The sequence below is a fragment of the Columba livia genome, chromosome 1 (assembly GCF_036013475.1).
Source record: "Columba livia isolate bColLiv1 breed racing homer chromosome 1, bColLiv1.pat.W.v2, whole genome shotgun sequence".
NCBI classification, from domain to species: domain Eukaryota; kingdom Metazoa; phylum Chordata; class Aves; order Columbiformes; family Columbidae; genus Columba; species Columba livia.
The window spans coordinates 168,147,151-168,171,058 of NC_088602.1; the positions used below are offsets into that span (position 1 = coordinate 168,147,151).

Sequence of the window (23,908 nt, forward strand, 5' to 3'; positions counted from 1 at the left end):
ACCTTATACAAATACTCCAAATAAATGCGTGACAAACTTTTTGCAAGGCATCAGCAATATTTCTAGGCATTGCTTGCTTCACTGCATTTACCTATTTAAATATTGATTTTTAAAAGTGCTATGGTTTACAAAAGTCATAGAGTGAATATATTGAGACAGATATTAAATTGCTACAGCAGTTTGACTAACTCTTGTTTAACTCTGTCTTAGAAACCACAATTTTATTTCTTCCTTTGAAGCAGGAAAGTAAAGCTGAAGATGTGGCAGTCTTGGGTCCCGCTTTCTTAATGAAAGCAAATTCAAAAGTAAGAACAACATTTTATGCTTTAACACTGTTTCATTGTACAAAACAAGCAATTTATTAAATATAACATCTGTCATCCTTCAGAAGGACAAATACATGCAGAGAGACTTTTTTTTCTCACATTATAGCATGTCCCTTGAAATCAGTATGGCTTTTTGCTGTCCTTTTTGAAGGAAGAGGACAAATCTCTAGTCAAGTTTTGGTTTGCTTCTAAGTGAAGCCTTTAAATACTGTCTGTCTTCTTGAAACTACACGTGGAGTTCATATTTGTCAAGTAGTACTACTCTTTAGGCAAAGTCATTTCACAGTGATCAGTTCATCTCTGAAATCTGGGTTATTTCATCTTTTATATCTTTGATCTGAGTCTGAACTCTTGTTAGATTGGTCAGTTTCTCATTCAGTAAAGCGATTTCCTTCTCCCGTCGTGAAATATCCTCCACTAATCTTCCTATTCTCAGTGTTAGGTCACCTATTAATGGCTCCAAGATGGCAAAATCCTTTTTAAGTTTGTACATCTTGGGTTTTAAATCATTTGCAAATGTAACTGTCTTCAGAACTTTTGCTCTGTCACCTTCAAGATCCAAAAGTCTATCCGAATGCTTGTTAAAATCACTCCGTAACTCAGATAATGTTGTCTTAAGTTGCTCAATTCTTCTTGCGTTACTGGACGCCAAGCTTTGTAGCTTTGCACTTCGGTCGATGCTACTGGTAAGCAGGTCACCTATACTTTTTACTGTCTTCTTCTCACCTTTTTCTACCTTATCCTCTAGCGTTTGCAAAGAATCTGCCAGGGCAGTCATATCTGAGACTAGGCCCGAAATGCGCCTTATGTCAGTTTTTACGGTCACAATTGTCAAAGTTATGTTTTTTGATGCAGAAGCTGCATTCTGTTCAACACCTGAAACTGCATTAAAAAGGGATGTTAAATTCTTCTGCAGCTCTTCTTGTTTCTTAACTATGCTGCTAGACCACGTTTTCATTGTAGAAGTATCTTCCTGCACATGTTTAATGTGAGAAATTATTTTAAGATCTTCCAGCTGTTCCATTAAGTTCCAAGTCTTTTCACACTAGAGGGATACAAATAAAAATATTTGACACGATTTCTAGCTTAAAAACTCACATAACAGTTAAAGCTACACTCTAATAGAAATATTTTACTATCCTGACATTGAAATTGAGCACAAACCCTGTCTTTACAAAATAAACTGTTGCAACACAACCAATTTTTCTTTTCTTTTCAGTATACATAAAAAATTCAAATGCTACTACTTTTTCTATGATAACAAAAATTACAAGAAGGTGCTATATGACTTTCCAGCACGACCTCTGAAAACACACGTCAGCAAATGCGATCTTCTGATTTACGGAAACTTTTGTATTAAACCTATATAATCTGCATGATCCAGAAAGACCCGTGTAGAAAGGAATTCAGAAACATTTTAGAAAGATGCCCACTTTAAAACTCCCTTATCCAAAGATCATGGACCATAATTAACTGATGTGTTTTTATTTTGGCAATCACAATAGGTATTTTGGACACGGCATTCCCGTAAGAAAAAGCCCAAAGAATTAGGCATAGTTCCATTTTGTTTAAATAGCCGCCAAAATACTTCACAGGAAAAACATCACTTAAACAGCCTGCCCCCGTAAAAGTTACATTAACAAGAGAACATTCATGCTACTGTTGGATTTTTGGCTGAATTTTCTAATTTGCTAGTTCACTTTTTTTAAAAGAAAAACAATTGGGTCTTGGTTTTCAAATTTGAGAGAATGAAAGGAAAATATCTGAGTGATACTATCCTCTTTATTCCCCAATAAATCAGCGTAGAACTTTGGAGAGAAAAAACACCCCAAAGGGGCAAGCTGAAACACATGCTAAGAGGCCATAATTAGTTTCATACTAATCCTTTTCTTGACACGAGTAGTAAAAATACCACCAAGTAAGTATTTATAAGTTTCTAATAGTATTGGTCATTCCTCACTAACACAGAACTGTTTAAAAACAAAACACTAAAATGTAGGTTGTGGAGAGTTGTGCTGGTTTCCTAGTCAATGCCCTCAAAGGATGAGGATTTTCTGTTCGATCTCATGTACATTCAGGTTTCAATATAGCTGAGGTTGATGAAAGACACTGAACTGAGGAGAGTACCACTGATCATTTAGCCACCCTCCCCCAAAAATATATTGTAAGGAACATTTAACGAAGAACTGTTGTTTTTACATAACTGAGGACCTGGCACCTGACCCTAGCAGGGGAGAAGGACCCAGAGACATCAGACTATGAATTCTTAATGTAATACACAGTCTCTTCCCGGAAAAGGTACCGACACCTGTATACATACCGATACCTGTATTGATAGGTTAATTTAGGGGGAAGTGTAGCCAAAGTACCAGGAATCCATATCTTAAATAGATTGATAAGGGGAAGGGTATTGTGTGTGTCAGGATAGTCTGTAAACCCTGAAGTACCCAGCCAATGGGGAACAGGGAGGGAAATTGCGGCCGGGATTTTGGGGAGATATAAGCAGGGGCTTTTTACCCTAATAGGTGTGCCTACCTTTAGGTAGAACACCCAGTCTTGCAAAATCGTTATTAAAATATGCTTTGCCAAGAGATCCTGCCTGGGCCTATTATATTTAGAAAAGAATTGTTTCCTACAATATGAATTAGAAACACACTGGAACACACTTATGAAAAGTATTTTAAAATAACATTTCCATATAGGATAGTATTTCTTAATGGGACACTGAAGTATTTATTCCATACTCATTCTGGGCGAGCAATTTATTTTGACTTAGAATTTCCACCAGGACAGGGCAATCTACTACAATATATTTTTATTGAATAAGACTGTAAATGGATACAAATCTATACAAAAGTAATAAATATATGAAACTAGTAAACACTGAGAAATGCTGGTTTAATAGTGTCTTGAGAAGGCAGCATTAACTGTTCAGTGAATATTTCAGTGGAGTTCTAGATAAATGAGTGTACAAAACCAGAATAATTTAACTTAAACCCGATTAAGTCATAAATGCTGTGGGTTCATACTGTCTATTATGCAATCTCCTTTCCTGAGTTCAGGAAATTTTCAAGACATAAGTCTGTAAACACAAAATTATGGTGGTCCCGAGATCCAAATTTCAATGAACAGCTACAGAACTACATCCTGTATAAGTAAATCTATGGATAAATTAGATATTCCATACCCCCACGTACAAACTCCATGGCTTTAATTGCTTTTGCATCTCTTGCTTCAAGCTTTGGGAAACAATGTGACACTGCTTTTTTCCCTTTGAAATGCAAAGCAATACCAGACATGTCATGTCATGCCTAACAGAGAAAATTCTTCAGAATAAAAGGTTAAAACTTGTTTCTAACACCACCAAAACAAAACAACCTACAACTCCCCATCCTCCCAAACTAATACAGTGTCTGATCACACCAGACTTGCAAATTAAATGATGGAAGATGATCCAACAGGAATACCTGTTAATAAGAGCTTCAGTCCATATGTAGTCAAACAACTTCAATGGCAGAACAAAACCACACCAGTGATTTTAGGAAGTTTGAAAAGGCTGGAAATGAGGTCTAAGGAGGCTATTTGCAGGGGGTCGAATAAATAAAAGGTAACACAGCTCCTATGCAACACCCTGCTTATAAATGCCAGTACAAGACAAAGTTCTCAGTAAAGAGGTACTTTACTACTCTTTTCTATAATGCTGTTGTATCTAAACTTCAGATGTTAAAAATGTACTTATTGAGAAGGCTGTACCGGAAGCACAAAAAACATTATGGTATATAATACCTTAAAAGTGAGGTATATGTATATATTTGCCTAGAGAGAAGGACGTAATTGTTCATTGTGCTACAATCGAATGTTAACACAAAAAGTAACAATATAAAAAACTATTGAAAATTAAATATAAATTGTACTCTGTCTCTGGTTTTGACTTTTTTTCCTTAAATCTAAACACTTTGCTTCAAATTCCTTTTTAATAAAAAACTTAACGAATAAGCTAAAAATTAGCCTTAAGAAAACACTCCTCCTTCAATACAGTATTTCTTGATCTCTGCCCTCTAATTTGCCTTTCATTCTGATCCAATGCTATTTAAATTAATGACAATATTTCAGCTATCCTTAATATATGTTGAAGTAACATTTGTAATAAGTTACAGTGCTCTTCCATAAATGAAAACCTCAAGTCCAAATTCACTTATCCTCATTCTGGTCATGCACTACTTCTAAAACTACTGTTTCATTTTGCACTTTCAATATGCTGTCATTGTGCTGTATGCCTTCGAGAACCTTTTGCATGGCTATTGTATCAGAAACCATTTTCAACATATCATTTTCCACAGTATATAGCTGTGTTGTCACATCCTTAATCTTTTTCTCCATGCTTAGCAATTCACTTGATAATCTAAGAATAGAGTGAACAGCATTTTCAATTGTTGGCAAATGGGTCTTGCACTCCTCAATTTTAGGTTCATAGTTCGCAAGTTTCTGATTCAGGTCTGTGTCCTTGGCTACCAGACTATTCTGTTCTTCTTCTAGTTTTTCAACTGCCCTTGCATGCAAGTCCAACTTTTGTTCAACTCTAGAGAATTCGTCATCTTCTTGCCTTTTCAGTGTTTTAATATTTCTGGCTGTACTGTCTTCCAGATCTCTTACTCTTTCTGAAAGGGATTTAATTCTTTGGTCAACATCATTAATTTGGGAAGTAACTTCTGTATGTATGAACTTTGCTTCAGATTTTAAAACACTCGTGTTTGTGTTCATTTCATCTAAGCTTCTTCTCCAGGAACTTGTAACATTTTGGAACTTCTCATTAATGCTCTGCATCTTTATAGAGAGAGTCTGTTCATTGTTCTGAATATCATTTATGATGTTATGAAGAGAAGATATTTCCTGCTCAAACTCAGGCATCACAGATATGGATGAGGCAGCTTCTCGTAGGATACTTTCAGAAGATTCAAGCTGCGTTTATAACACAAAACAACGTCCATGTCTATTTAACAAAATAGAAAACCACTTGCATTTATTTAACAGAGAATAAAGTCCCTTAGAAGCCACTTTACTTGTTACAAAGCTCCTGTATGATTCATTTTCGTATTTCATCTTTAAATTTTTGCTAACCCAGCATGAAAAAAATCACAGAAAAGAGTACGTTTGCTGTTGAATTTCTATAGAATACACGCCATTTTCTTCGTTGCCATTCTCTTTTTTTTTGGTAAAATATATCACACTACCTAAATCCCATGCAACATTTTGCAATCTGAAGTGTGGTATATAAATATCGAAATTACATCATGTATAAATTACATCATTACGAGATCAGTACTATACCAACATCACTGGCATAAACTATGCTGTACTCCCATCATTATCTGTAAGATATAGGAGGTAATTTGGCAGCCAGCCCAAGCTTTCTACTTGATAATGTCACACATGGAAAAGAAAATAAAATAGCAATGAAAAAAAATATTACTACCACTTCATTATTACTTTCATATTTTTAGAACAGGTCTACTACATAGAAATGCCTGTAAACTTTCTTCTAAACAATGTGTATTAGAATTATACACAGAACAGTACCAATAGAATGAATTATGTGCATAAATTTAAGTTTTTAAAAATAGTTCAATGTGTAAAATACTAAGACACAACCATTATATTCACATATTTGAATAATGGTATCGATTGACATGTTTAGTCACATGAAATATTCCCCAAAGGCCTATTCACAGGCAAGTAGACACATTATGAAAATTTATTTTAAATCAGTCAGTTTGATTTAACTAAATGACAACAAAGTAAAACAACAGCAAATGTTCACCACAGATTATCCAATTAAGATGTTAATTATTACCTTTTCAGAAATTAAGTTAACTTTATTTTCCACATCCAGGAATTTTTCAGCTTCTTGCTGTAAAAAATTATACTTTTTCTCCATATTAGCAAATTGATTTGACTGCTGAAATAGGAACCTGCCAATTGCAAACAAATAAATAGTAAATATAACTACATAATTAGCATATATTAAGTATTTCAGGACCTGATTCACAGCAAACTGTTACTGCAGGGATTTGTGTTCATAGCATTTGCTAGATCAATAAAGGAGAGGGGAAAAAAAAAGTGCATTTAAATGAAGTTGATCTCTCTTCATACTGCAGTTGTCTTCCAATAGAGGTAGAAAAATCAGGAAACATCCATAGACGTGCTTTGTTTTTACACAGTACACCATTCAAACAGGAAAAATGTCCAATGAGACTGCTAACATGGAGGCCATTACATGCTTGTGGGGCATTGCCTCACAATATATTTTATTGATGAAGTATTGTTTAACCAGTGGCAATAAAACACACCAAAAATCATTTGTACGTTCTTGCAAAGCATCACAAAATCATGCACAGAAGCCTTTGGATTCAGAAAGGCTGTTTAATGTTGTTCGATTATAGCCATACAGGAATATATAGTGCATTGTGACAAAGCTTGTACAGCTACAGTCATGATGATGCTAACTTTGAACAGACATTAGAGATCTCAATTCTGTACTTCATATACATTCTAGATTCATTTACTGTGAACTTGAGAGCTCTCTGAACTGTAAGCACTTTATACAAAGGAAATGAGACAACTAAACAAGAGGCCTGAATTTTGCTGGATGTTTATTAATCCCATAACAAGCTTTATTGTAGACTATGAAGGGGTTGTCTCAGTGGAAGAACAATTTTATCCAGAACAATAGAGTTTATTTAAAATACTTGTGCTTTCATTAATTGGTATTTATCAGTACATCGTGTAGCAGTCAGAAGTTTCAAAAGATCTACAATGCCTAACTTAATCTATATAGGCTTATAAGAGCTAAAATGCAAGCTATAAATAGATACAAGCAAAACAGATATAACAAATATACAGGAAACAGTAAGCAGAAGCATCAGTAATCATTTTATTCCACATTTCTCAAATATTAAGGTAACGAAATCAGGGTGATGACAAAATAAGAACAAGTTTTACCTCAATTTTATGTCTGGACTGTAATAATCCGGACCCATTTCTTGCACTAGAATTCTAAGAATTTAATCATATCATTTCTACAAGAAGCTCAGTTTCTGATGGAACTAAGGTACTGATGCTGCCAAGATATTCTAAAACATCTTTCACAAAGATATTTGACCTTTACTTGAAGAATCTACCCAACAAACAATTTACTACACTGCTGAGCAAATTATTTACAGAAAACACCACTTCTACTGTTGATTTATTTATTACCTGCCAAATGAGCCCTGTTCAACTTATTGCTGGATTAAGTTGCTCTTCACAGTTAGATGTAGTCTCCAAAGCAGGTATTCAGAATTCATGAGCAAGGCACATTTTAAACTTTCAACATGACAGAACAGCTCAAGCCTCTGTAATCCAATGTTTCCACACTTGTAAATGCTATTATTCTTTTCTTGACCCTTCTAGCCTTAACATTTCTACAGTCACTTAACACAAACACTATATTAAAAAGTAACTAAGCATATTGCCAATGATTGAATACAGTATAGAATACAAAAGAAGGTATTAAAATCCACTTTAGAGGGTTACCTACCAGGTCAGCACTAGGCAACCAGCAAGGGAAATTATGCTCAAGGTTGTGCGTGAGTCCATCCAAAAGGAACTCCAGTTACTGCTGGTCCTGGGGCTCGCCAGCTTCCCACACTTAATGTGCTTCTCAACATTTTGTGGATCTTCATTGGTCTTGGGTGAAGAAATACTTTTTTTCCTCTGCTTAACTTCAGACATTTTGTGTTTTAAAAAGCAGAAGCAAAAAAGAGAGCTAGGGAAAACAAAACAAAAACCCCAAAAGGTACTAGTTACTTCCAAGTGTTCCCAAATACAACCTTTTGCCCTTTAGCTACACAAATACACGCCCCAAAGAGCTTATTTTAGTGTTTACTAATGTTTACTAAATATTTACTGAAAGTTTTCTAGTTATGTAAACTTCTGTAAAATGTTACAATACTTTCATAAGACTGTGTGAAAACTTGTGTTCAGTACTATAAAGCACTTCTTTCCTATTTTCTCAAACTGAACTGACTTTTCAAACTTTAGCTAATTTCAGTTTTCTAGAAATATTTCAACTGTTATACAATAAGCCATTTTGAAGTTATACTTAAAATTACAAGGACTGAAACCATGGTATTTCTTTTTATAGTTGATTACTGTCATTATTTCATCAGCGATTTTACTATCATGTTTTACTAATAGATTATTTTAAAAATTATTACTGACTCCACAGTAAAGGGGAAAATTACTTTTCTAAATTTTAAAAATGAGATTGCAAATCAAGATTTAACTTAGAAACAGTTCTGCTGTAATAATTTCATGTCATCTCTAAAACCACAGACATCAGTTAATAGAAAAACACACAAGATTAATGAAATAACACATCCAGATGAAAGAGCAGCTCTAATTTCCTCTTTGCTAAAATTAAGGTTGGAATAGATTCAGGCAATATGAACCTCCAGTTTCGAAGAGCACAAAAAGCCCCTTTTCTAACCAAGTGGAAGTACAGAGTGGAATTTTTAGGCCTAAAAATCTTCCAGTGTACTGCTCGGAATAGACTAGATCCTTTGTGGATTTGGTTTAGCACAGTTTGAAACAAGAATGTGCTTTCTGGATCACTTTGCAGTATTGCAGCTTAATTGCATGTCAAAACATAAGTATTTAAATATCAGAAATAGTTATTTACTCACAGACATATGTAAAATGCACTGTTTAAAATCTAAATCTGTCACAAGAGCATGAAGTTTGGAGCTGCTGGTGAGTCACAGTACTAGAAAGCACGCTCAGAGTTTGAAGTATGCAGGGAAAAAATATCTCTTGCCCTCCCCCCAAAACAGCAGAAATGCTATTTTACAACTTTTAAAACAATTTTAGGATTGAGAGCAGGTATTATGAAGTTAAAAAAGGAAAAGAGATCAGAATGGTAGTTAGGGAAACGGTTTAACAGAGGCACAACAACTCAGTTTTAGCAAGGACAGCCTCAGAGCGAAGCCCCCCTGCCCACAGGGAGTCACAGCTCGCACAGAGGCTCCCGCGTCTCCCACACCTTCCTCGCCCCCGTCCGTCCCAGCCCAACCTGCCCTCGGCCCGGGGCACCGAAAGTGGCCGACTGCCCCCCGCCCCTCCAGAACACTTCCATATCCCCTGGGGGCTCTCAGGATACCCCCCGCCCGCCCCAGGAGGGGGCCTGCGTGCACCCCCCAGCCCCACCGACCTCCCGCCGCCCCAGTGACGCCCCCAGCACAGTGGGGCCACCTTTCCCCCTCCCTCAGCAGCGCGGCACCCCCTCCGCCCGCTGCCACACTCCGCCGGCGCACCCTCCGTACCCTTAAGCGCTTCCTCCGGCCCCAGCTGCACGGCGGAGAGGCCGTTACCACGTCTGCAGGCCCCGCGGCCCCACCTCCGGCTCGGGCCGGCGCCTCGCCCGCTGCTGCTCCCTCAGCCTGCGCCTCTGCGCCACGTCAGGCGCGCTCCCGCCGCTCCGCTGGGTCTCTGCGCCGGCGCGGGAGCGCCGGGCTTTGTTCCGCGCAGGGCGGGCGGGGGCCGGGCTGCCGCCGGGGCGGGCGGCGGGCCCGGAAGGAGGAAGCGCTTGGGGCGCGCTGCTTCCCCGGCGCCGGGCAGCGTCTGCTTCTCGGGGCGACGTGAGAACTTGCTGCCGGCGGCTCCGGCTGGCGCCGGGCCGCCCGTCAGCTGAGCAGCTGTGGCGGAGACCGACGGAGTGAGGTCGGCGGGACAGGACGAGGGAGCAGCGCCCCTGAGGCTGCCCGCGGCTCCGGAGCTGTCTGCGGCGGAGGCTGTTGTCCCCCCGCCTCGGGGGAAGGTGCGGAGGTGGCCGGGCAGAGCCCCCGGCCCGGCGGGGTTTGGGCTAACGGGTCTGAGCGCTCCGGTTCCCCTTTCGTCTTCCCTGCGGCTGATAACGGCGTGTGAGGTAACCCTTTGCTTTGTGCGTTTGTGGCTTGTTTTTGTCGGGTGCTTCCTTGTGTTTACTCCATGTGTGGGTTGATTATTGTTATTATTACTTAACCTGGACGTTTTTCCCCTGGGGAGCTTTCACGTCCCCTTTCCTAAGCGGTGCGGTGGCATAAAGACAGGGTGGAATACTTTCCTAATCACATAATTTTCAGTGAAAATAGGAAATTCTGCCAGTACAGCAGTTGCTTCTCTTCAAGGAATGAAGGAGAAGGTGAACGCTTCTCTGGGCACCTGCTTTATGGAGGAACCTGCAATTGCCTGTGAAACCTTTGGTCGTTTTTCAAGTGTGATCGGAGAGAGCGTTTCATCATTAGGGACTCTCCAAAGCAGCTGATCAGTACTGAAAAAACTTTAGACGGTAGACAACAGTTTTCACTTTCTTTTGTCTTCAGGCATTTTTTTTTATGACGTGGAGGAAGAATACAAATGTATAGTTGTGTATTGGATGCTGACAAGGGAAGTTATTTCTCAGTCATTGGCAGTGTTGGGTGCTCCAACTTCCATCGATTCAAGTGTGCTTGTATAGAGTCCTGTACTGCAAGGCAGCATCAAGTTGATCTCATGGGATTTGGTACAGAGGGATTTTATTTCTGTCACAGTTCTGCCCTGTGCTGCCAGCCACAAGACCGAACTCCTTTCTCATCCTGTTATCCCAGGCGCATGATGCAAGGACTTAAAAAATTTGAGTGATGTAGTGAGTGGGGAGAAGACCTTTTCATGGAGACGTTTAGCAAGTTTCTAGTATAGGAGAAGCTTGCACAGAATATTATTCTTTAGTTCTGCAAGTGTTCATAAACATAAATTCATAGAGATGTGGAAAAGGACTCAGATTTTTCTTTTTTTTTTTAAGAATTAGCAGTATATATCTTCTTTTTAATGAAAGCTTTCACTCATGTAGTGAACACAAAAGTTTTACTGTGAGTCTAGTTAATAATTAAAGATTGAATTTCTTTTATAGCTATTTATGTTCCTCCAGGTGGAGCAATCAAAAATACTGTAGTCAGATGAATTAGTATTAATGCTCAGCTGGGTGTTTTTATTAAATATAATAACATATGGCATCTAGGTAATATTTCAACAATAGTATTCATATTCACAGTAGCTTGTGATCTATTACAACTTAACTATTAATAGGCCTATTTTTTCTCTGTTAAAAAGGAAAGATGTTAGGTTTCTCCAGTGTTTTCTTGATGCTACTGTACTGTCCAGCTAAGCTAGAATTAAAAGTATAATTAAATTCCTGTAACAGTAGTATGAAAGTCTCTTTATAAAGACAGAAAGTAAAAAAAAAAAAAAAAAAATCTTAAGTTTTTAGCTTTCTGCAGTTTGTGCTATGAACTTACCTGAAGATTCACTGTATTTTCCAGTGATGTAGCTGCTCTGCTACTTTTTCTGACGTCAAAATTCATAAGCTATTTTAAAATGTTTTCCTTTTACTTTTAAGTTACGTTCTGGTTCCAACTTTGCTGTGTTGTTTTTTTTTTTTTCCCCTCTCCTCTTTTTCACACTAAAGAAAGATGGATGTCAAAAGTAGAAATTATTTACTTAAGAATCGCCAAGCCTTGGAAAAAGACATCAAGACCTCTTATATTATGGATTGTATGATTTCTGATGAAGTACTAACATTAGAGGAGGAGGAGAGAGTGAAGCAACAGGTAGAGTCATCTCTCGCTGTTATTTATCTTCCTAGTCTACTCACATGTTTTATCATCCTTTTTGAAAATAATAATTTCTGTCTATCTCATTCCTGGATTCAGCAAATTCTTTAGTATATGTGTAACATGCAGATTTTATTGCACTTTATAAAGTTAAGGGCTTGGTCAAGTTGAAGGCTATTATTTCTGTAACCATAAACAGTCTGTAACCGACAGAGTGATAGATTAGATGGTTTCCGAGGTCTCTTAGTTTTGTATAACATCTCTTTTAATGTTTTTTTCTAGAATACACAGAAGGAGCAAGCAGCTATGCTAATAAACATTATTCTTACAAAAGATAATAATTCATATAGATCCTTTTATAATGCACTGCTTCATGAAGGGTACAGAGATCTTGCTGAGCTTCTTCAGGACGGCATCCCTGCCATCTCCTCTGATAATGGGAAGACTTCAATGGATGGAATGACTTCAGATGGTTAGTATAACTAAGGCAATCTCTGTGCTTGAAGGCAAAGACAAGTTGCATTTTTTATTCCTTGCTAAGTGACTATCTGTAATACTTCTTCCAATGAAAAAGGAGTAGATGGTGCATTCACTTGTTTTGGTAGTGTGGTAGTCAGTCTATCTATATGTCATGTATTTAATATGGCAGGAGAGTTAAAACAGTTGTGACTTTCATAGGTCATCTTGAAAATGTTCATATTTAATAATGTGTTTTTGAGAAGACAGCAAACCTGAAGCTCACTCAGTTTTCTCTAAATGATAACGTTTTTGTTCTATGTGAAGAAAAGACTTTTAATTGTGTATGTCGAGGATTAAGATTGCGGGATGACAATAAAACCCTGGCAGATGTATTGTTAACCCCCTCTCCCCCCCACTTCCCCCTTTTTGCCCCTCCCTCTCCCCCCTTTCCACTCAGGACAGGCGATTGGGAGGAAAGAAGGACAGAGAGAAGAGAGTTGGAAAAATTAACATTTTACTAATGCTACTAATAAGAATAGAGAAAATAATACAAAATATACAAAACCAATCTTGAAAGTCTCAGCAACTGCAGAGCTGGCAACCAAAGTCCTGGATTAGACTCTGCAGCCAGTCGGAGCTGGATTCAGTCTGTCACTAGGCCTCAGTTCGCAGGGACGACTAGCAAGGTCCTCTCCTAATGTCGGCCATAAGCAGAAGGGAAAAAGGGACGAGATCCTCGTGATCTCCCACTTTTATATGAAGTATTCACGTGAATGGAATGTTATACACAGTTGGTCAGTTTCTTGGTCACTTGTTTCTCGTCTCCCCTCTCGCGAGATGTCCATCCGTGCTTATCAATAAGTTTGCATTCCATTGCTAGGTTTACCAAAACATGTGTCTGGTTCTCCAGGAAAATGCAGTTAATATGAAGGCTTTAGCTGACAGGCAAAATTCACTGAAAGATAAAATTGTTTTTAACAAAACCAGGACAGTGTATATAAATAAGCTGAATCTAACATAAAAGATGTTGTAGCCTCCAAAATTCTGACTTCTCTTGAAGAGCAATCTTCAATCTCTCAGCCTGCATTCCAGTAGTTGATCTCGTTATTAGCTTGCTTAATTCTCTCCACCAGACCTTTTAGTTACCCAACATGAGTTCCTAACTTTTACCTGCGTTGTTATCAGTATCATCTTTGGCTGACATGAAATAGTTCAATAGTATCTAATGGGAATAACCTTCTAACTGCATATGACGAAATGTCATACTTACTGCCACTCTACATTTTAAGAAGTGTCATAGGCATGTGGAAGTTTGATTACCTGAGTGAGATTTCCCAGAGCTTATCAGTATAATTTGGCATTGCACATGGCCACTTTGTGGCCAGCAGTGGACTGATAAAGTGCACATTGCTTTACCTGCTTTGTTGCAAATTGTACTATCTTAGCTTAAATCAAAGAAGTCTTGCTCAGATCACAATGCTGTGCTGTTAACTGCAAAGGAAAAGCCTTTCACAGCGTGTTTGCTTTTCTGCTGCATCCATAAGGCAGTATCTTCTGGCTTAGGAACTTACTTGACAGTTGGGTATTGGAATGTTGAGCTCCTGTGTTTGCCGCAGGTTCTACTGGAGCTGCTAATTATCTTTTCACTTCTAGGGATTGATGTAACTATTTTGCAGAAAATGCAATGATGAATTTGGATGCTATTTTAGGTGGGAGGCTAGTTACCATTTAAGTAATTTATTTCCAAAAAGCAGTATTTTTTCAATATTTGGTGTTGTGAGTGCAGTAGGTTTTACAGCATTTCTGTGGGCATAAGTTTCGGAAGGGAGCCCACTAGTTATCTGGGGTGGGGAGTTGTTTGGTTTGAAGAGGCATTACATTTAGAAATTACTTTTTATTTTGATGTTTCTTGTTTTTAGTTAGGATGATTCTCTGCGAAGGAGGTGTGCCACAGAGACCAGTTGTGTTTGTCACTCGGCCAAAACTGGTAGATGCTATTAAACAGAAGTTGTACTGCTTGGGAAATGATCCAGGTTGGGTCACAGTTTATGGAATGGCAGGTTGTGGGAAGACTGTTTTAACAGCAGAAGCTTTACGGGATCATCAGCTCTTGAAAGGTACTTTTAGAAAAACATCTATATTTTTATAAAAATTACTACAGGTATATGACACGTATGGTGAAGTATCCGATGTCATCTTGAAAGTAGCTTAACATGTAGCTTTCTGAATTCTTTAGGTCCCTTCAGAAATAGTTGCTTGCAACTTACAGCGTTCATGACCATTTAGTGCTCTAGGACCACTAATATTTTACTAATGTATGGGAAAAGATTCTGAGTAGCTTTTCACATTGGAATCTGCTTTAGTTTAGGAGACTAGATACATCCTTAATTGACTTGAAATTGTTATTTCTGTTAGTGCCAAATAACCATATTTAGTTTATATTCCTTTTGGGCATTTCTTGTTAAGTCCTCAGATTCTTCCTTTTGCTATGTGGGTTTAAAAAGCCTTGCTCTAACTTTTGCATACCTTTTAATAATGGCAGGAATTTGTAGGGTGATTACACTAGTAGCACTTTATCTTAAAGCAGATCATAAATGAAACCATTTAATTATTTTGTTTCCCCTGCATGTGACACTTGGAGATGAAAGTAGGACTCCGGAATTCGAAAACATGACGTAGGAATGGAAACTACAGCATCCTTTGCTGCACCTGGCTCTTCTAGATGCCTTCTTATTCACTGTTTTGGGATAATTTTCATATCCCAGACTCTGAACTCCTGCAGTAGTACAGGGTGAACAAAGTAAATGCGAATTCAGACCAGCTGGAAGATGGACGGAGAAGAGGTTTTCACGGGGCAGGCAGGAAGGCCTCTAGAGGAGAGGGATGGCAGCATCAGTGGCAGTGTGAACTCTCTGTGGGAACTCACCCTACGGAGCCTGTTCCTTTGAAAAGTAGTTGTAGAACCATCCTTCTGTGCTAATGGTAGACTTGCAAGGTTTACTTGCAATAGACTTTAGAGTTTTATATTTTAATTGAAATTGTATTACTGATTGCTATTGTAAGTTTCTATTAAATATTTCAGATTTTAAATGTATAGCATAATTAATATTGGTTTTTTTTGTTAGATTACTTTCCAGGAGGAGTTCACTGGATCTCTGTTGGAAAACAGGATAAAGCAGGGCTCCTAATTAAACTTCAGAATCTCTGCAGTAGGTTAGAACATGACTCTACTCTTTCACAAAGGCCACCACTTAACATTGAGGAGGCGAAAGATCGTCTTCGATTGCTCATGCTACGCAAATATGCCAGGTGATGTCAGTAAAATGAAACACTATTCTTTTAGCTGATAAAACTTCACAGAGTAACTTTGGTCTAATCTTTCAAGGTGTCTCTTGTGGTTACATGTCTCCACAGTGTGGTGTTTTTTTTTTTTTTTTAAAACAACTTCCTAACTTTTTGAATTTTTGCTTTCCTTTTTTCTGTTCTACTGTAGATAATTAGGAAGTGTTATTCAAGATGAAGCTAACAGTACTTCTAGAATTTTAATTCTTGTGTGGGGGCTCTAGTTAAAGTTTTCAAAATTACGGACTTGCATATGATAAAAGAATAAGTAAGTTCAGATAAGTGTACAAAAGCTGAAGGGTAAATAGATGCTAGAGGCAGATATATAACATACATAGTACAACTCTGCCCCTGTTTAGATGTTTGTTTTTTTTTTTTAATGGGATAACTGAAGGGACACATTGTAGGCTTGTCCTGAATATGAATATGTGTAGTAGGCTAATAAGGCTTCTGCTAACAAAATATGTTAACCAGCAGTCCAGGAGTTGCATTCACTTGAAAAAATATTAGTTGTTGAATAACAAAGCTTGAGAACAAACAGTTAGAAATAAGAATCGCTCTAACTTTCAGTGTTCTCATTGGGTACGTAGAATGAGTCAAAAAGACACTGAAATGGTTTCTCCCACAAAGCTTTTCACTAGCCTGGGTTGAACAGAGTTGTTATCTAGTCCTATACAACTTTTTTCTTAATTTATAGTATCTTATGACTTGAAAAACAGAGTAAATATTTGTTTTCCATGGCATCTACTAATGGAAATATTTCTCAAAACTTTATTGTTTATGCTTCAGTTGTAGCTATAAAGCAATAAAGGGTAAAAACTTTTGGGTTTTGGAGATACTTGCATTCTGCTTTCTCGCAAACTCTTTAATGCACTCTTCAGATATTTTACATATTTATATAAAAAAATTATGCAGCAATACATTGTAAATTCTGAAAATGTTTTTGCATTGTTAAAATGCAATGCTTTATTTTAGCACTAGCAGTTGATCTGAAATCTGCAATATTTCTTCTTGCACTAGATCTCTTTTGATCTTGGATGACATTTGGGATTCCTGGGTATTAAAAGCATTTGATAATCAATGTCAGGTTCTCATCACCAGCAGGGACAGGAGCGTAACAGATGCTGTGTCTGGTAAGGAACATTTTTCTCTCCTGCAGCACAGACTGTGTGTATTTATGCAAATTGTTCTTGTGAACTTTTAAAAGAACCTGATAGAATCTGTGTCTAACTTGTGCACAAGTGGCAAAGTTTTAGTATTTTTCTCTGTCAGACTTTATGCTCTTCATGAAATGTTATATGTTAACTTGAAAGTTATATGTCTACGTTGAAGAGTGCAAGATTCTCTACAGGGTAAATGAACCTCAGTGATGCTGCTGCTGTTAGGCTGATTACGCTATTAAGCAGTTACGGGTACAATGTGTCCGTAATGCATTTGTAATTATTAGATTATAGTCTAATTTTTTTGTCTCTCTAATGCAAACTTGATTCTTACAAGAATTCTTATAGAATTTATACTCTCCTTGGTACAAAGAATCTAAATACTATGCAAAAAATTCTAAGCCAGGCCCTTTGCTCTAGGTTTTGTGTGGAAAGTACTTTCTGTTTCTGTAGGACTTTTTACATTCTTTTAATTTTTTTCCCTGTTTCTATGTCTAGGCAAGAAATATGAGGTTCATGTGGAAAGTGGATTAGCACATGAGAAAGGATTGGAGATTTTATCGCTATTTGTGAATATGAAAATATCAGAACTGCCAGAACAAGCTAACTGCCTTGTAAGAGAATGCAAAGGTATACTTGTCACTCTTTAGCATACCATTTACCACTGAATGTATTTTTTTCTTTGAGGTTTTGACTTAAAGATAGAGGAGGGAACGTTCTTTAATACTGTACACCTTAAGTAAAACACAGGTGCTTGTTAAATGCTCTTTTTTTAAGAAAAAAAAAAATAAACAGAATTTCTCATGTTGAATTTCAAAGTTTTCTTCAACATATCTTCCCCTTCCACCCCCCTGTTACACTTAAATTTGGTGAGTTTGCAGATGTCTACATGGAAGACATGTTTTCTTTGTCTTTTCTCCACACCTCAATAATTTAATCAATGTATTAGGAAAATTACCTGATTTATTCAACTGCTTGACTGAACTCTTGGATTGTGTTCCTTGAAAACCTCTAAGATTAAATTAATCTTTTCTTTCAGGTTCTCCTCTTGTGATATCCTTGATAGGAGCATTATTACGAGACTTCCCTAGTCGCTGGGACTACTATCTCAAACAGCTGCAGAATAAGCAGTTCAAAAGAATAAGAAAATCTTCTTCTTATGATTATGAAGCTCTTGATGAAGCAATGTCCATAAGTGTTGAGCAACTGAATGACAATTATAAAGACTACTATAAAGACCTCTCTATCCTCCCAAAAGATGTTAGAGTACCTACTAAGGTAATGACAGCACTGCAGAAATCTGATCACTTTTAGTGAGATACAAGCAATAACTTGGAAGAATTCATAAAACTTATAAATGTTGTGTGTAACTTATGTTGGTTATAACTTAATAGTAATTGCTGGGTTGGGTAGGTCAGGTTCATTTTTGTATCATGACTTTCATTGTCAGTAGTGAAACTAAAATTCGTAACTGAATAAATGTGTTCATAATGTTAGTTTAATGTGCATTCCATATATAGCTCTTTAATTAGACTGTAACTGAGCTCTCTGGAGGTTTAAAACTGTTACGTGAAATTTGGCTCTTGTAGGAAAAAGATGATCACCATAAATCATCACAAATAGGCAAACACAAAAACTTGTGTTATCCATCCTATAGGTTGGAAGATTTGCTAACTTGCTAATTTATTACCATTTGTAATGTGTTTATATTTGTTAGTATGTGTTTTGTCAGTTAATTGGTAGCGTTTTTACAGTATTCATACAAGTCATATTACCCCTTTGTTCTGATTCTTTTCTGTCTTCATGTATCTATTTTAGGTGCTCTGTATTCTTTGGGATATGGAAACTGAAGAAGTTGAAGATATACTACAGGAATTTGTTAACAAATCACTATTGTTCTGTGATCATAATGGGAAGTCATTCCATTATTATTTGCATGATCTTCAACTTGACTTTCTTACAGAGAAGAATCGCAACCAGCTTCAGGTAGGGTATTGACTAATCTACTTACTTCTGACTTTACTCTCCATAGCTGGGCATTCTTCAGAAAATGTTAAGTAGTATCCAGTGAAGCTTCGTAGAATGCAGTTAAATTTAATGGCGACTAATTAAAAACATTTATTTTTCAACTTGAAACTGTGGAGGGATTTCCTGATGGTTCCATCTTGAGCTAAGAAACTAAACTCCATTCTTTCTCTCTCAAAGACATTTCCAGCAGGAGATGGAATGTTCCATCTGATGATCAAGGCATCAAGACCCTACCAGAATAGGAAGTTTCTTCTTTAATACAGAGAAATGCTTTTTATTCATTTTTTTTTCAATTGAAGGCAATACTTGGAGGGAAAGGACCTATAAGTTGGGCCAAATAAATTTATGAGTTCTGAACAACAGGGCAAAATGAGTAGATATGAAGAAAAGGCAAGTTCTTAGGCTTGCTTTAGATCTGCATACGTAAGGGTCTTTTTTGTTGATCACCCATGTTTAATGCGAAGAGTAACTTGGTAGCTGTTCTCAGCCTAAGAAGAAAGGTTAACACAACTTGCTCTTCTGTCTTTTAACATCCAGAGAATGTTTCTGGAGAAGTTGTGAGCAATAAGTTAGGTTAAGTGTACAATTTGGAAGATAAGCTTTTCTAATTTCATTTGTTGATGTATTACAGTTGAGGAATAATAATAATAATCCTTGGTTATATATATACATATATATAAATAACATAATTCCTCAATACTGAAACCAGTCCATACCTTGGTATAGTATTAACTGAAAGTGTGTTTTGATTCATGTTGCAGGAGCTACATAAAAACATAGTAAATCAGTACAAGAAATATTACAAACTTGATACACCTGTTCCTTCCCAAGAGGACTGCATGTACTGGTATAACTTTCTAGCGTATCACATGGCTGGTGCCAACATGCAGAAGGTGAGTTCTGAGTAGTGTCCTCTGTTTCTCAGCCCACCCTTACCCCTGCCTTTCCCCCCAGGGTTTTTCATACTTGAATCTCTTTTCTCCCAGGCTTTTGTGCGAATAGGTAAGCACTCAACATAGTGTCGTTTAGGGACGCCACTGATAATCACTTGTCTGTTATGAAAGTTACTTTATTTTTACCCTTTGTGTCTTGTCTTTTCACCCAGTTCTTGAGAAGATTTCTTGTTTTGTATCATAATAGCTCATGCTTTTATTTTCCATTTGGAGAAGCTTTGATAGGAATTCTTCTCTAAACTTTTTGGAAAATTCAGTCTTGCTTTATTGTGTGATAATGCAAGTTAATTGATTTCTTCAGAGAATTCAATTGGATTAGTTACTTCTTTCTATGTAATTCTTGTTAGTTTTTTCCTCTGATGTCATACTGATTTATGTGTAAAAGTTCATTCTCTCTATTACCAGTTTTCAACAGCCGTAAAGAATCTAGCAAGAGTTAGATGGGCAAACCTCTTGTTCCCAGGATTGCCTTGCTGCCTTTAAAAAATTGCTGTAATTTTTGCCATCTACTGTTCTTTAGGTACCAAGCTAGTATAAGACACAAATTATGCAGCAAGATTAATATTTCAATACTTTCACATAATGTCTTAAGAATTCTTGCCTTGCATGGCAATCGGTCCTGGTTACTAATTGCCTTATTTCGCATGTACTTAAACTTTTTCAGTTGAACCTCTTTTGAGATGTTCAAATCTTTTGATCTGACTTATATAAAATATACTTTGTTTACCTATAGGAACTTTCAGAATTAATGTGGGTGGCAGGTCTAGTTTGTTTTTTTTTTTTTAATCATTCTTATTTCATTATCTCAGTGTCTTTTCATTATCTCAGTGTCACATTGAAATTATGTGTTAGAAAAATGTTTTTGTTATTAGCCATTTTACATTTTGTAGAATTAGCTTCTCAGAGTTCTTTAGCCTTTCTCACTATGACTCTATGCTTCCCAGAGTTTACACTCTTAATATTACTTACTTCTCATTGTTAAGACATAATTTCATTTGTTGGAAGGCTAATAAAGTTGGGAGGTATTATTTTTCTTTGTTTAACCGTGGTAAACTTTTAATCCTTATGGTATTTACTGATTTTAAATTAGAATATACTTTGAGCCTGTGCAGCGTTGTCTCTAAACAGTTTTTCTGATCCTAGCAAGTATGGTTTTTTTTAACAAGAAGGGCTTTCTTTTAAGTACATTAATAGCAAGGGGAAATCTAAAGACTTTATTGAACTGTTATTTGTTGGAGATGGCCATCTGACTAATGGGATGAAGAAAAAGCAGAGGCGGTCAATGCTATTTTTGTCTCAGTGTTTAATAATACTGACGGACCTTGGGCTGCCTGGTCCCATGAGTTGAAGGACCACGAGTGTGAGAAAAGAGACTTTGCATTTGTGGGCACTGAAATTGTAAGGGACATGACATATCAGCTGAATGTTCACACGTCCGTGGGGCCTGATGAGATTCATCCCAGAGCACTGAAGGAGCTAGTGGATGTTATGGCAGTACCCCTCTCAATCAGCTACTAAGGGTTTTGGGGGTCTGAGGAGGTCCCTGCTGACTGGAAGCTCATCAACATTTTTCTAGTTTATAAGAAGGGTGCGAGGGAAGACCCAGGAAACTACAGACCTGGTAGCCTAACCTCAGTTCCTGTAAAAATTGTAGAGAAGTTTATACTGGGTAGGGTTGAAAGGCATTTAAAGAGTGATGCTGCCATCTGGCACAGTTCACACAGGGAAAGTCCTGTTTAATTAATTTGGTATCATTCTGTGATAAGGTCACCTGCCTAGTGGATGAAGGGAAAGTGGTGGATGTAGTTTTTCTAGTTTTTAGTAAGGCTTTGGATGCTGTCCCTCACAGCATCCTTTTACTGGACAAGTTGTCCAACTGCAAGATGACCAGGTACATGGCGTGCTGGGTGAAGAATTGGCTGAAGAGCAGGACTTAAAGGGTTGTAATAAATGGGGCTACGTCCAGCTGGTGACCAGTCACCAGCGGTGTTCTTTGGGGATCAATTCTAGGGCCAGTTCTGTTCAATATATTTATCAATGATCTGGATGCAGGAGTTGAGTGCACCATTAGTAAGTTTGCTGGTGATACCAAACTGAGAGGTGCCGTCGACTGTCTTGAGGGACAAGAGGCCTTGCAGAAGGATCTAGGTAGGTAGACTGGAGCATTGGGCAGTGACTAATGGGATGAAATTTAGCATGTCCAATTGCTGGCTTCTGCATCTAGAATGGAATAATGCTGGGCACAAGTAGAAATTGGGAGAGAGTGACGGGAGAGCAGCCCTGCGGAAAGGGATCTGGGGGTGCTGTTTGACAGCAGGGTTTTTATCAGTCACCAGTATGTGTGTCCTGGCAGCCAGGAGGGCAACCCACATCTGGGGGGCATCAAACACAGCAGAACCAGCCAGTCAAAAGACGTGATTATCCTGCTGTATTCAGCGCTGGTGCGGCCTCACCTTGAGCACTGTGTGCAGTTCTGGGCCTCACAATTTAACAAGGATGTGAAAGTACTTGAATGCATCTAGAGAAGGGCAACAAAACTAGTGGAAAGGCTGGAAGGAATGTCCTGTAATGAGCAACTAAGGACTTTGGGCTCATCTAGTTTGGAGAAAAGGAGGTTAAGTGATGACCTAATTTCTCTCTACAGCTTCCTGGGGAGGGGAAGTGCTAGCAGGTGCTGATCTCTTCTCCAAGGTATCCAGGGACAGGATGCATGGGCACAGTGCAAAGCTGCAGCAGGAGAGGTTCAGACTGGACATGAGGAAGCATTTCTATACCAAAAGAGTGGTCAAACACTGGAACAGGCTTTCTGGAGAGGTGGTTGATAGCTCAAGCCAATTAGTGTTTGAGGCATTTCGACTGTGCCCTTAATAACATGCTTTAGCTTGGTCAGCCCTGAATTGGTGAGACAGTTGGATTAAATAATCATTGTAGGATCCTTCTGACTGAAATAGTCTATTCTAGTAATTCTGTTTGCTGTTTCTTACAGCCTCTTAAGTAGCTTTTACATTTTCAAGTTATATGCAACTGTAACAGACTTTTTGCTTTCATTCAAACTCAGGATCTGTTAGGAAGACCAACAGAGACCACTATTAGCAGAGTGGTCTTTGCTAGACTGGACTAGAAGCAGCTTTTTCACAGTTGTATATTAAACCAGGTCTTGTGTGCTACAAAAGTCAGGATTTGCTTTGTACCCCCATCTGTTCTCTAACTAGCTGTATCAAAGAGCAGTCTTTTCATTAAAATAACAAGTTTAGCCTTCTATACCCAGAATTTTCATACCTGTTTAAGATGCAGGAAACAGGAAATTGCCTAAATTTTTAACTGGAGACAATTGTACACAAGCATATTAAATACCTATTTTATTTCCTGTGCTTTTCTTTTTCCCCTCAAGTAGATTCTGTTGTGGAACTCATGCTCTGAACTTGAATTTGTGTTTCTTGTAGGAACTCTGTGATCTTATGTTTTCTCTAGATTGGATTAAAGCTAAAACAGAATTGGTAGGGCCTGCTCATCTGATTCATGAATACGTAGAATATAGTTCAGTCCTGGATCAAAAGGTATGATACTAAAAGGTAAATGATCAGTCTGTTCCAAATATATTTTTCCATGTTTAAGTGCATTTTGTTGAATGTATATATATCTATATGGGAGATATCTGGAAAGCTTAAAAACCTGAAATATAAAAATGGCACTAAGTTAAAGTTTAACTTGGAGAACATAAAAATGAAGAAAATTTAATTTTTAGTTTTAGTTGAATCTTCTGTGTGCACACAAGTAATTGATGATAGATAGAACTCGATAACTAAGGTGAATAACAATAACTTAATGGTTGGTACATATGGTACTCTGGTTTTGAGGAGGTGTAGAATTTTGTTGGTCACTTTGAATAGTGTCTCTGATACTTCACATTGACTGCTTATTGAATAAATCACTGTTGTCAATATCCTTTATTTGAAAAGTAAGGATTATATGCTTTC

The 23,908-nt window shown here is 37.6% G+C and overlaps 2 protein-coding genes across 11 annotated transcripts in view; one reads left to right on the plus strand and one right to left on the minus strand.

Annotated features, from left to right (window-relative positions):
• Positions 1–335: 335 nt before the first annotated feature.
• On the minus strand, positions 336–9,898 carry IKBIP (IKBKB interacting protein). 3 transcript variants are annotated; one of them, XR_010468482.1, is made up of 5 exons: positions 9,686–9,898; positions 7,903–8,130; positions 6,178–6,295; positions 3,794–5,285; positions 336–1,371 (listed from the first exon to the last, which is right to left on the minus strand). XR_010468482.1 is itself a non-coding variant. In XM_065043732.1 (4 exons), exons 2-4 carry the CDS (start codon positions 8,094–8,096, stop codon positions 616–618), a joined length of 1,068 nt encoding a protein of 355 aa, XP_064899804.1. In that variant the 5' UTR covers positions 8,097–8,130; positions 9,686–9,898; the 3' UTR covers positions 336–615. The 3 variants fall into 3 exon arrangements, 2 of the variants coding, with proteins under 2 accessions (XP_064899804.1, XP_064899793.1); XM_065043732.1 differs by lacking the exon at positions 3,794–5,285; XM_065043721.1 differs by lacking the exon at positions 336–1,371 and having other exon boundaries at positions 3,077–5,285.
• An 82-nt stretch (positions 9,899–9,980) lies between these two features.
• APAF1 (apoptotic peptidase activating factor 1) overlaps positions 9,981–23,908 on the plus strand; it is a 35,760-nt gene continuing 21,832 nt past the window's right edge. For 3 of the 8 annotated variants that reach the window (XR_002425340.2, XR_002425341.2, XM_021300164.2), the window contains exons 1-11: positions 10,088–10,287; positions 11,845–11,986; positions 12,272–12,461; positions 14,368–14,565; positions 15,574–15,757; positions 16,811–16,923; positions 17,449–17,580; positions 17,990–18,228; positions 18,769–18,936; positions 19,740–19,871; positions 23,375–23,488. Coding sequence is in view for 4 of the 8 variants with exons in the window: in XM_021300164.2 (XP_021155839.2) it covers positions 11,849–11,986; positions 12,272–12,461; positions 14,368–14,565; positions 15,574–15,757; positions 16,811–16,923; positions 17,449–17,580; positions 17,990–18,228; positions 18,769–18,936; positions 19,740–19,871; positions 23,375–23,488 (1,608 nt within the window). In the remaining 4 variants the exon portion in view is untranslated. Of the gene's footprint in view, positions 10,288–11,844; positions 11,987–12,271; positions 12,462–14,367; positions 14,566–15,573; positions 15,758–16,810; positions 16,924–17,448; positions 17,581–17,989; positions 18,229–18,768; positions 18,937–19,739; positions 19,872–23,374; positions 23,504–23,908 lie in introns of all 8 variants that reach the window. The other 5 variants (XM_005511705.3, XR_002425343.2, XR_002425342.2 and 2 more) reach the window with 5 other exon arrangements.

Bases quoted from the DNA above. Each gene is read 5' to 3' on its own strand.
- IKBIP (XM_065043721.1), bottom strand. From the start codon at position 8,096: ATGTCTGAAGTTAAGCAGAGGAAAAAAAGTATTTCTTCACCCAAGACC. The intron at 6,296-7,902 runs GTAGGTAACCCT...TGCAATTGGCAG, and splicing joins GGTTGCCTAGTGCTGACCTG to GTTCCTATTTCAGCAGTCAA. The intron at 5,286-6,177 runs GTAATAATTAAC...TTATAAACGCAG, and splicing joins TTAACTTAATTTCTGAAAAG to CTTGAATCTTCTGAAAGTAT.